Source organism: Hyaena hyaena, unplaced genomic scaffold (genome assembly GCF_003009895.1).
Source record: "Hyaena hyaena isolate Hyena2069 unplaced genomic scaffold, ASM300989v1 scaffold_20, whole genome shotgun sequence".
Taxonomy (NCBI): domain Eukaryota; kingdom Metazoa; phylum Chordata; class Mammalia; order Carnivora; family Hyaenidae; genus Hyaena; species Hyaena hyaena.
The window spans coordinates 4,626,519-4,638,949 of NW_024080652.1; the positions used below are offsets into that span (position 1 = coordinate 4,626,519).

Consider the following 12,431-nt stretch of genomic DNA (forward strand, 5'->3'; position numbering starts at 1 on the left):
TAGAACCTGAGATCTCCTCATTCCTGATCCAATGATCTTGAACCTCTCTGGCCCTCCTACCCCAGGCTGGCCCAAGCTTCCAAACAGGCCACGCTGGATTCACCACAATCATCGCACTCTCTTCTCCCCCTTTTCAGTCCCAGGGAAAGGACTTCGCTTCCCCAGCAGGTCTTTTCTGAGCAGACTTCTCCCTGCCGCCCCCTTCCCATGGCCCCCACAGCCTCAAGAGAGAATGTCTCACAACCTGAGAGTACATTTTCTTTAGGCATTCGTCCCTTCCCCCACTTGCTTCCAAATCAAATTTAGAGCAGCAGCTGATAAAAGAGGCAGAAAGGAGGGGCGCCTGGGTGGCTTAGTTGGGGCGCCTGGGTGGCTTAGTCGGTTAAGCATCCGACTTTCGCTTGGGTCATGATCTCGCGGTTCGTGGGTTCGGGCCCGCGTCGGGCTCTGTGCTGACTGCCAGCTCAGAGCCTGGAGCCTGATTCAGTCTGTGGCTCCCTCTCTCTCTGACCCTCCCCTGCTCATGCTGTCTCTCTGTCTCTCCTAGAAATAAATAAAAACATTAAAAAAAAAAAAAAGAGGCAGAAAGGAAAAAAAAAACCTACATCCACAGGAGCAAAGTTACCAGCCCCTCCCCAGGTGTTAGGTACTGGGTTTGGTCTGACCTTCAAGGCCATCAAAGCAGAGTGAGAGTCCACTTCTACCTATGTGTTTAATATGCAGTTTTTATTATTAACCCGGTGCGGTGACGCCAACAGATCAGGAGATGATCACCGTTGGAAAAAAGAGCTTGTCCCTCGCAGTCCCCAAGCAGTAGGGCACACGCCACATCATACAGGGCCACACCACCATGCAGGGCCACACGGGCCATAGGGAGAAGGGGAGGCTCAGGTGAAGCAGGTTAAGCAGGCGAAGCAGGTGTAGGGTTAGTTTGAATGCTTTCGGCAGGCTCTGGGCCACAGGAGCTGTCCCATTCGGGAGGTGCCTGGTCCTGGGTGATTAGGGCAGGGTAACAGTGGCCCAGGGTGTGAGGGCCCCATGGAGAAGGAGGTTGGTTGGTTGTGGGCTCTGAGTCAGTTGTGTATGAGCCAGTCATTTACCACGTAGGAATCGGCTAGCCCTGGGAGGGCGGCACTTCCCAGGTCAGCATTGCCCCCAAATGCAAGTACAGAAACAAACCAGTGTGATTAAAACGCCATGTTTCACGGCCCGAGGGACACGCATGCGTTCCTCTAGGCAGATGCACTTTCTCCTGATGACAAAGGCACAGAGGAATCTACCACATGAACTGTTACCAGAGGGGCAGAGAACGGTGTAGGGACCGGCAGGTGTACAAATGCTGCAGAAATACTGCTCCCAAGACCTTCCTTGCTTCTGCTCTTCTTCAACAGCCCAGGGATGACACGTGGTCCACACTGTGCCCCAAAACCTCCCAGGCCCACCCAGGGGCTCACTCCCTGCTCAGAGCAGCTGAGAGCAGAGGAGTGTGGGCTCTAATGTGAGATCTGCAGGCCTGAATCTGGCTTTCTTTTCCTACTCTTCTCATTTTGCTCCTGTGAAATGGGCTCACAGAGTGTGACCCTACATAGCTGACCAGCCCTCGGTCTCTTCTTGCTTCCAGGGAGCCCGGCTGACAATGCTTCCCTCAAGTCAGGCGACCGGATCCTCTTCCTCAATGGACTGGACATGAGGTCAGAGGCTATTGGGGACATCAGAGCTTGGTGACAAATCATCTTCCAAGACTCCCATCCCTTGGGACACCCAGGCCCATGGTCCTGATCTCCTCTGACTACTTGGTCCCCACAGTCTGGCTCTCTTCCTGTGGGAGCCCTTGAATCTGTCCCCCTACGCTAGTCAGATGTCACTGATCTTTCCAACCTGAAGACACCCCAGCTCCATGCAAGGGACACAGAGTTAAATGGACCATGAGTGTCTTGCCCTTGAGGGAGAGCCCGGCCTAGGGATGACGTGGGCATAATCCCTCTGCACGCAGAAGTGTCCAGCTGGTCCTGGGCCTGGAGCGTCTCCTGCAGAGGAGATAAAGCCTGCAGGGCCCTGGCTTCTGGTCCTGGCCCAGCTGTGTGCATGCTGAGGGGCCTCTACCGGCAGGACACAGAGGGCTGCTGGGTGGCCATGGACAGGGCTCATCGTGGTCAGGCCCTCCTGGGCCATCTCTTCTCGGCAGGAGCTGCTCCCATGACAAGGTGGTGTCCATGCTTCAAGGCAGTGGCGCGGTGCCCACGCTGGTGGTGGAAGAGGGGCTTGTCCCATTCGCCAGCGGTGAGACACCCTCTACCACTCGGCCTCACGGCCCACACACACCCTGCCTGGGCCCCCATGTGTGGCATTTACGAGTCTGTACAGGACTCTGCTTTTCCCCCTAAATCTGCAGCTTCCCTCCCCACGTGCTGCCCGGGGCTGTCCCTGAATCCCTGTCCCCAGCTTCTGGCAGTAGGTGTGGCTCCCAGTGCCCGGCACTCACCCCAGCTGCGGGAGAAATGGCCTCCAACCTGGGGATGCAGGGTCACCTGAGCCTCTCCTGCCTGTGGCCCTGACAGACTCCGACTCTTTGGATTCCCCCAACCCGTCCTCGGCGCTCACCTCCCTGCAGTGGGTGGCAGAGATCCTGCCCTCCAGCATCCGGGTTCAGGGGAGGACTTTCAGCCAGCAGCTGGAGCATCTACTGACGCCTCCCGAGCGCTATGGGGTCTGCCGGGCCCTTGAGAGCTTCTTCCAACACAGGTGGCTGGGCCAGAGAGGTGGTGGGAGCTGCCCTGGGGGAACCCCAAATCCTGCCCAGACTCCCCATCTAGATCTCCCTGCCTGGGCCTCCTCCATCCCCTTCTCCTGGGGGAGGACTCAAAGAAAGCAGCAGCTGGTACCAGGGGCCCCAGGGGGGTGGGCAGTCCAGGTGCCCCACAACAAACCCTCACTCTGAAACCCCCCAGCCACGTGACCTAGCCTCTGTGAGGTGAAGGACCAACCACCTGCTGTATTGGTTATGGACCGCTCACAAGACTCGCCTGTGGGTGCTTGCCACCGGCCGGCCATCATGAGGGGGGGCTGAGGACCTGGTTAGGTCTTCCTTTTTACAAAAAAGGACTCTTGGTCCCTAGAGTCATTGTCACGGCCTGTGCAAACCCCTCACCTGTTCATGCCATTTTCTTTTTTTGTTTTAAACAGCTTTATTGAGATATAACACACCATCATAATTCACTCACTTAAGGGTACAAGGCCTTGGTTTTTAATGTACACATCAGAGCATCCGTCACCACAACCAGTTTGAGAACATTTTCATCACTTCAGAAAGAAACCCCACACGTCTTCACTGCCACCCCCTCCTCTACCTTCCCCCCACCCCTTAAACAACTGTGAATCTACTTCATTGTCTCTGTGTTCCATATGAATAAGATCCTATGATGTGTGGGCGTTCATGTCTGGCTTCTTCTACTCAGCATCCTGTTTTCAAAGTCCATCCAAGCTACAGCATCTATTTCCTTCTTTTTTTGTGGCCAAGTAACATTCCGTTTTGTGGCTAGACCACATGTCGTCTCTCTGGATGCTCGGCTTGTCTCCACCTTTCATTGCCTTCTAGCTCCGCTCCCTCTCCTAGGTCCTCGGCCAAGGCACCGGTCTGATGAATTTAATAGGCATCCTTTTGTCTGATGTGTTCATTGCTGTTTCAGATGATGTATTTTTTTAGGTTTTATTTATCTAAGTGATCTGTACACCCAATGTGGGGCTCGAACTCACCATCCCAGGAACACATACTCTTCCAACTGAACCAGCCAGGCTTCCCACACATGATGTATTTTTTGTTCCGCATCATGGTTGTTCTGTTCTGTGCACATTCCGTGTGTGACTTTTTTCCGCCAAGTGCTATGTGTTTAGATCTGTCCACATTGCTCTGGGTACATGGAAATACATTGTTTATAACTGTAGCCAAATTCTTGTAGATCACTGCCCCAGCCCCCATGTCCCATATATTTTACCTGCCAGTGACAGACTCCGTGTGCCACTGCTGTCTTCCATCACAGTAGCAGAGATGAACACCATCCTGTACATTTCCCCAAGGAGCCGTGTACAATTTATTTGAAATTTACATCTAAGAGCAGAATTGCTGGCTACTAAGGCATTTATTTACCTAATTTTAAAAAAAAGTTTATTCATTTATTTTGAGAGAGAGAGAGAGTGGAGAGGGACAGAGAGAGAGAATCTTAACCAGGCTCTACTCTCAGCGTTGAGCCAGACTCCGGGCTCAATCCCACAATCCTGGGTCATGACCTGAGCTGAAATCAAGAGTCGGACGCTGAACTGACTGAGCCATCCAGGCGCCTCTTGTTTACCTAGTTTGACTAGGTAATCCCAGATGTTTTCCCAGAGCACTGCTGGCACTCATGCCTGCGGTGCCCATGGGCTCTTATCCCCGTGTCCATTGGCACCATTTGGCACTATCCAGTTTTCTACTCGTGCTACTCCTTTAGCCAGAAAATAACATCTTCTTATTTTCTTTTGAGTTTTTAAATTACTGTTTTAGGGGCACCTGGGTGGCTCAGTCGGTTCAGCGTCCGACTCTTGATTTCAGCTCAGGTCATGATCGCATGAATTTGAGCCTCATGTCATGCTCTGTGCTGACAGCTGGGAGCCTGGAGCCTCCTTCGGATTCTGTGGCTCCCTCTCTCTCTGCCCCTCCCTATTCGCACTCTGTCTCTTTTTCTCTCAAAAATAAGTAAATGTTAAAAATTTTTAATTACTATTTTAAACATCTTTTAATATGCTTGTTAACTTTTTCTGTTTCTTTATTAATAGATTCCCTGTTTAGGCCCTTTGCCCATTTTTATTTCACTGGACTTTTTGTTCTTGTTAATTTGCAGGAGGTCCTTGTATATTTTAGATACTGATTCCTGGTTGGTTTTAGACATTGTAAACATCTCCCATTTGTTACTTCTGTTGTTTTTTCTGTTATATCTAATATCAGTGTGTTCCATTTGGGCTTCTTTGAACAGGTATCCTTGATTTTGCATAATCAAATTCAATACATTTTGGGCTTTATGCTTTTGAAATTTTGTTTAAGAACTCCTTCCCTACTGGGGTGCCTGGGCAGCTCAGTCGGTTAAGCATCTGACTCTTGATCTCAGCTCAGGTCTCAATATCAGGGTCATGAGTTCAGGCCCTGCATTGAGCTCTGCTCTGGGTGTTAAGCTGATTTTTAAAAAGCAAAAAACAAAAAACCTCCTTCCCTAACCTAGGCCAAAAGACCCTGTCCTGCACTGTCTTCTATTGATTTTATAATTTTACCTTTCACACTTTGTCTTTTAACCACCCAGAGTTCATACTTACGTGTGGTGTTATATGAGGATCCAGTTTATTTCCCATATAATGCAAGGATCAGCAAACTGTTTCTATGAAAATTAATTAAAATTACTATTTAAAATAGTAAATATTTTAGGCTTTGTGGGCCACACAATCTCCATAGAAACTGTTCAGCCCTGGCACGGTAGCTCAATTGGTTAAGCCTCCGTCTTCAGCTCAGGTCATGATCTCACGCTTCTTGGGTTCAAGCCCCACATCGGGCTCTGTGCTGACAGCTCAGAGCCTGGAACCTGCCTCAGATTCTGTCTCCCTCTCTCTCTGCTCCTCCTCTGCTTGCACTCTGTCTCTCTCGAAAATGAATAAACATTTTTTTAAATTAAAAAAAAACCAGCTGTAGGCAATATATAAACAGAGTCATGGCTGTGTTCCAATAAAACTTTCTTTATAAAAACAAGAGGGGCCAGATTTTGGTCTGCAGGCCATCACTTGCCAATCCCTGATATAGTGAGTCAGCTTCCCCAGTACACCCTGTGTGTTTTAATCTTCACAGTGACTCTCTGAGATAGATGCTATTTGTATCCACATTTTACAGATGAGGAAACAGAGGCACCGAGAAATTAAGTAACTTGAGAAAGGTCACTTGGCTGGTAAATGGCAGAGCCGGGGTTTGAGTCAGGGTGGCCCGTCACCAGGCCCTGCCTTCCTCCCTTCCCCACTACCCAGTCTCAGCAGGGCTGGGTTCTGTGGCCTGGAAGAGTTCCATCCCCCCCTCATCTCTCCCACCCCCTATGGTGAGCCCGTGAGTAATGAAGCCCTTGCTCCTGCACCCTCCCCCAGGAACATCGACACCCTCATTGTGGACATCTACCCTGTGCTGGACACACCTGCCAAGCAAATCCTTTGGCAGTTCGTCTACCAGCTGCTGACTTACGAGGAGCAGGAGCTGTGCCGGGAGAAAATCGCATGTTTCCTGGGCTACACGGCCATGACCGGTAAGCAGCCTCTCCCGCTGCCCCGCCCGCCGAAGAGCCAGACACCTGTTCTCAGATCACAGCCCACCCGGGCCTCCTCCACACACGGATGCACCCCCGTGTCATGCAGACACGTGTCCGACACACCCGGATTGGTCACACACTTGGCCTCACCAATGCGCTTTCACAGCTTGACCTTTTTTTTTTTTTTAATTAAAAAAATTTTTTTAATTTACTTTTGAGAGAGAGAGAGAGCACGAGCAGGGGAGGCGCAGAGAGAGAGGGAGACACAGAACTTGAAGCAGGCTCCAGGCTCCCAGCTGTCAGCACAGACCCTGACGTGGGGCTCAAATTCACGAACCCTGAGATCATGACCTAAGCCGAAGTCGGACGCTTTACCAACTGAGCCCCCCAGGCGCCCCTCAGCTCACCTTTAAGTAGCATCGGTAGCCTTATCTCAGACTTTAGCCACCCCACCTGTCCGTCTGGAACCCCAGGCTTCTCACCCATAACAGGGGAGCAACCTCAGTGGCTGTGCGTTGCACCCCCAGAAATGTGGCACAGATCAGGAAATTCGTGTGGTTCCTGTTTACAGAGCTGGATAGTGAGCACACAGCCAGGTCATACCTGGCTGGCGGGCCTCGATGCACACGGACACACACTAGGGGCTGCCTGACGATGCCCTGTGCCTTGTTCTACACACTCTGCACCTACTGTGTCACAGCCTGCGGACCTGTGTGCTGGCCCTTGTGTGCCCACTGTCCCTAGTCCTGGGGACCCACAATTTGCTGGGGGAGGCTCAAAGGTTTTAGCAAGAGGCTTAAAGCATAGGCTGAGGAGCAGCTGTCTCCTCTGGCTCCACCTGCCAGGCAGAGCCTGGGGTCACAGACTGGTGCACACAGCTGCTGCCTTCGCCCCTCCTGGGAGGCCCCTTGTCTGGCTGAGAGGACAAGGGGCCCGTCTCCTGTTCGCCTCCCACAGCAGAGCCAGAGCCCGAGCTGGACCTGGAGCCTGAGCCCGAGCCCGAGCCTGAGCCGATCCTGGAGCCCCAGCGACGGAGCTCCCTGAGGGCCTCCTCCATGTGCCGCCGCAGCCTCCGGTCCCAGGGCCTGGAGGCCAGCCTCGGTTGTGGTGAGGCTCTGGACAGAAAGGCAGGACTGGATGTGGGGAGCAGGGCTTGGTTTTCCCACCTGCAAAATGGGGTTGGTGAAATGAGAGAGATCCCTAGATCGGGTGGGGCGGGGCTGAGTCATGGCCCTCCTGGGTCTGCAGGGCTTGCTGGTTCTTTCTCCGTGGCTGCCCACTGGGCCTGGGCTGGACCCTGAGCCTTAGAGCTCAGAAGGGTTTGAGACGTCTCTGGTGGACTCCACCCTCTCCCATTGCCCAAGCAGGTCCTGGTGACTGTCCCGAGCTGCCTCTTCCTCTCATCCCAGGCGAGCGCCAGGCAGGCGATGGCACGTCCCTCCCCGAGACCCCCAATCCGAAGATGGTGAGACTTCACCCCACTCCTGGTGGTTCATTTGGCTGCTGGGAATAGGCGGCTCGTGGGGCTGGGCCAGATCCCTGCCTCCCAGACCACCGAGGCCTGGCCTCTGAGGCCACCTGAGGGCCTCACATGGGAGGTGGGGGTGGGGGGGCCGGACTCACCCCGGCCTCCTCTCCCCACAGATGTCAGCGGTCTATGCGGAGCTCGAGTCCCGACTGAGCAGCAGCTTCAAAGGGAAGGTGGGGACCACATCCAGATCCCGTGCCTCCCCGCCAGTGCCCAGCCCGGCAGCTGCAGCAGGTAGGGGCTCGGCTCGCCGGGGTTCCTGAGGGCAGCACTGACCTCTGCTGGGCTGTCTGTCTGGGTGTTTTCGCCACCTGAGGCACATCCTTCCAGCCTCCCCCTTGCTGCATGGCTCCATGACTGAGTTGTGGGGAGCCTCAGCAGCCTCCATGTAAAGTTCCGTCAAGGTTAGGGTTGTCTCAGGCCTTCCTGGGTCCCCTCTGACCCTTACCCCTCCTTAGAAGAGCACAGGTCTCCCCCCACACCCCCGAAGGAGCCCTGAGTTAGCATGTGGCTTTTGGATAAACTATAAGCGCATACATTGCTCTGTGAATGGCACAACTGAGAAGCTAGTTTCTCTGCAGTTCAGAAGGCAGGACCCCTGGGCAGTGCTCCTGTCAGCCAAGGGTCTGTCGGGTGTCGGAGGTGCCTCATGATCCTTGGTTTGGGACTCGGAGAAGGCCCATCCCCCCTTTTAATTGTGTTCGGTTGGTCCCAGGTGGGACCAAGATGAGCTGGGGTCTGGCCTGTCCTGGGGCTAAGTAGTGTCCCCCTCACCTACTCTGACCTTTGGTTTCCCTCAGGGAAGGGCCCAGGGACACAGAGCCACTCTGTTCCTGGCCCCTTCCCTCCAGCCTGCACCTGGGATCCAGGTGCTGACTGAAGAGAGGTCCTCACACCTGATCCCCCACCCCAGGGCCCAGGACCTTGTCCAGCGTCTCATGGCCCAGCGAGCGGCTCCTGCCCTCCCCCTGCTACTACCCACTGTGCTCAGGGGGCCTGGCCTCCCCCAGCAGCTCTGAGTCTCACCCCTACGCCAGCCTGGACAGCAGCAGGGCACCCTCTCCACAGCCAGACCCCGGGCCCATCCGCTCCGACAGCCCCCCAAGTCCGGACCCTGCCCGCCCGCCCAGCCGCAGGAAGCTCTTCACCTTCTCCCGCCCCATGCGAAGCCGGGACACTGACCGCTTCCTGGATGTGCTCAGTGAGCAGCTGGGTCCCCGGGTCACTGTCGTGGATGATTTCCTGAGCCCTGAGAATGACTACGAGGAGGTGAGCGTGCAAGCAGGTGTGGAGGGCGAGGGGCCCAGGCATGACATGGGGGTCTGTAAGGGGAACGGTATCCCTGGGCTCCTGGAAAAGGCCTGTTGCCCTTGGGAAGCTGCCCCAGGCTACTCCTCCCTGCCCCAGTCCAGCCTAGACTCTGTCCCAGGCTACCCTACCTCCTGGTTGGCGCTATCCCACCCTTTGACTCAAGCTATGAGACCCCTCACTCAAGGCTACCCCATATATCTTGTCTCAGGTTACCCCGTTCCTTTTCCCAGACTGTCCTATGCTTGTCCCCAGGCTATCCCACCCCCTGCCCCAGGCTATCCCACTCTCCCTCACCTTGCTCTGCCTGGCAGATGAGCTTCCACGATGACCAGGGCAGCTTTGTGACCAATGAGCGGAGCAGCGCTAGCGAGTGCATCAGCAGCAGTGAGGAAGGCAGCTCCCTGACCTACTCCTCCATCTCTGACCACATCCCCCCACCCCCACTCAGTCCCCCGCCCCCGCCACCTCTGCCCTTCCATGACCCCAAGCCCAGCTCCCGCAACCCCGACGGACCCCGGGGCCCTGCTCAGACACTGGCCAAGCCCCTCACCCAACTCAGCCACCCAGTCCCTCCACCGCCCCCGCCACCCCTGCCCCCACCGGTGCCCTGTGCACCCCCCATGCTGTCCCGGGGCCTGGGCCACCGTCGAAGTGAGACCAGCCACATGAGCGTCAAGCGCCTACGGTGGGAGCAGGTGGAGAACTCGGAAGGCACCATCTGGGGTCAGGTAGGTGACCTGGAGCCTGGGGGCGCCATGCACCAGGGGAAGGTGGCCTGAGTGGCAGCATCGAAGACAAGCCCCCGTCCAGTGTGTAGCCCCTGGCATTTCCCTGCTTCCACTCCCCTAGCATCGTGAAACCAGGGCAGCTCTGGTGAATGCACCCCCTGCAAAGAACATCCCAAAACGGGGCCAGTGCTCTCAGTCACCTCCTTAAGCCCCCTCGGTTGGCTGCGGCCCCTTTGCAGTCCCCTCATCCGCCTGCCCCGGTGCAGCTTGCTGGCTTCTGCATGGGGAGAGTTGCAGGTGTATGTATGCAATGGACTTCAGGAGGAGGCAGATCGCCGCCTAATAACCTGGATGATTTCACTTCTCCTGCAGTCTCCTCTGCCCCCCACAGGTATCCCAGGGCCTGACAAGGGCTCTCCCTTCAGTAGCTCCCAGGGCAGTCCTCAGAGGGTGAATGGGGCAGGGAGTGGCCGTGCGGTCGCCAGTGTAGGGCCTCACTCTGAACCCCTTCTGCCTTGCAGCTTGGGGAAGATTCTGATTATGATAAGCTGAGTGACATGGTGAAGTACCTCGATCTGGAGCTCCATTTTGGCACCCAGAAACCTGCTAGTGAGTGGCTTGAGGGCCCTGGGGAAACCGTCCCATGAGCCCTCTGTGTCAGCCCACCTGCTGCCTTCTGTGGCATACCAGGGCTTAGAGACCCAGAGACCTGCACCGACTGCCATTTGCTTACTGGGTCCCTGAGTTATTTAACTTCTCAGAGCCTCAGTTCTCCCTTCTCAAAGTGGAGAGGACTGTAATAGCTGGTATTTATTGCATGCTTACCAACTGCCAGACACCCTTGTTTCCGAATCAATCCTGTGACGACTCTATGAGAGAGGGACAGTGACCACCCTGACTTCCTGATGAAGCAGCACAGAGAGGCTAGGTAATTTGCTCAAAGCCACAGAGGCAGAATCAGGTGACCAGGAGGCATCCGTATCTAGGAGACTAGATGTCCCTTCCAGTCTCTTTGTCCCCTCTCCCCTCTCTGGGTATCTCCCTATAGGACTGTTGGGTGGGCTCCAGGCAGCCAGGGATATCGTGTGTGACAGGTGGTTGCAGGATGGAAGACAAAGGCCTTTGTCCATCCAGGAAGCATCTGCGAGGTGGAGAGGTGGTTGGTTCACCTTACTCGGGCAGCTCAGTCCCAAGGGCCCTGGTGGGGGGAGGGAGGGAGGGACAGGGTGGGGGAAGGGCACCCACCACGCATGCTGAGTATGTTACACCTGAATGGGAGACTGAGGAATGAAGGAGCTGTGGACACCTGGAGATGATTCAGTCACGGCCACGTCAAGTGGTGTCTTGCCTGTTGGGTGTGGCCACACTCCTCCTGGGCCGTCCCAACAGCCTAGCGTCGTCTCGTTAAACCATTTTCCCTTTCAGAGCCGTTGCCTGGGCCTGAGCCCTTCAGGAAGAAAGAGGTGGTGGAGATCCTGTCTCACAAGAAGGCCTACAACACCTGTGAGGGGTTCAGGGAGCCCCAGGGGTTGTGGGGAACACGAGGCGGCCCTGTCTCTGGGCCGCAGAGCTTTAGATCCATTGGGGGTGATGACACATTAGTCCGTGGGGGTCCAACACCGGCTGGGTTGAGGCCCCCTCCCAGGTCAAGGAACCCAGCCGGGCACAGGTGCCGGGCGCAGGTGCCGGGCTGGGCTCCACCCTCATTGGCCCCGCCCCCTCGTTGGCCCCACCTTTACTCGGCTTCCGGGTTCTGGCCCCGCCTCCAGCCGCATCCTCTACTCTCCCTCTCGCGGTCTCCTCCCTCTATTTGGCGCCGCGCCCACAGGCCCCACCCGTACCTAGGTCTATGTCTTCGAGAACCTGGTCCTCACTCACCTTTATTCGGCCGTGGGAAGAACCCTCTGCATCTCTGGGCCGGCTCCTGCCCCGCCCGGTTCCTTGCCCCGCCCAGGCTCCACCCAGTAGCCCCCGGGAACTTCGGAGCCCCGCCCACCCTCCGCCTGGCCCCGCCCCCGGCTCACCCTCGCGGCCCCGCCCGCAGCTATCCTGCTGGCGCACCTAAAGCTGAGCCCCGCGGAGCTGCGGCAGGTGCTCATGAGCATGGAACCCCGGCGCCTGGAGCCCGCTCACCTGGCGCAGCTGCTGCTCTTCGCGCCCGACGCCGACGAGGAGCAGCGCTACCAGGCCTTCCGCGAGGCGCCCGGCCGCCTCAGCGAGCCGGATCAGTTCATCCTGCAGGTGCTGCGGCTGTGACCGCCGCCCGGGGTCGGGGCGGGGGGGAGGTGCCGCCTCCATCAGGGCCCTCGCTGTGACTGGGGCTGCGTGGGGCCCACTCCCCTACCGCCACCGCGTTCGCGCCTGAGTTTCAGTTTGGCACCTTTAATGGCCAGTTCTCACCCGGGGTTCAAGGTAGATGGGATTTTGCTAATTTTGGGGGGCTTATTTTGGGAGTGTGCTTATTTTTCTTGAGAGGAATGCCGGACAGTTAGCTGATCCCCACCGCAGGCTACGGTGAGGCGGTGGGTCTCCTGTTGGGATGGGTGCAAAACTGGC

General features: G+C 56.2%; 1 protein-coding gene across 2 annotated transcripts in view; it reads left to right on the top strand.

The window, feature by feature from the left end:
- The window catches only part of LOC120228035 (Grid2 interacting protein), a 33,717-nt gene that overhangs the window by 18,302 nt on the left and 2,984 nt on the right, over positions 1-12,431 (top strand). The window contains exons 5-16 of one of the 2 annotated variants that reach the window (XM_039226158.1): positions 1,622-1,691; positions 2,186-2,280; positions 2,559-2,742; positions 6,151-6,305; positions 7,266-7,415; positions 7,676-7,773; positions 7,953-8,070; positions 8,750-9,105; positions 9,459-9,875; positions 10,397-10,484; positions 11,301-11,378; positions 11,920-12,116. In XM_039226158.1, coding sequence (XP_039082089.1) covers positions 1,622-1,691; positions 2,186-2,280; positions 2,559-2,742; positions 6,151-6,305; positions 7,266-7,415; positions 7,676-7,773; positions 7,953-8,070; positions 8,750-9,105; positions 9,459-9,875; positions 10,397-10,484; positions 11,301-11,378; positions 11,920-12,116 — 2,006 coding nt within the window. The remainder of the gene's footprint in view (positions 1-1,621; positions 1,692-2,185; positions 2,281-2,558; positions 2,743-6,150; positions 6,306-7,265; positions 7,416-7,675; positions 7,774-7,952; positions 8,071-8,749; positions 9,106-9,458; positions 9,876-10,396; positions 10,485-11,300; positions 11,379-11,919; positions 12,117-12,431) is intronic. The other variant, XM_039226159.1, reaches the window with a different exon arrangement.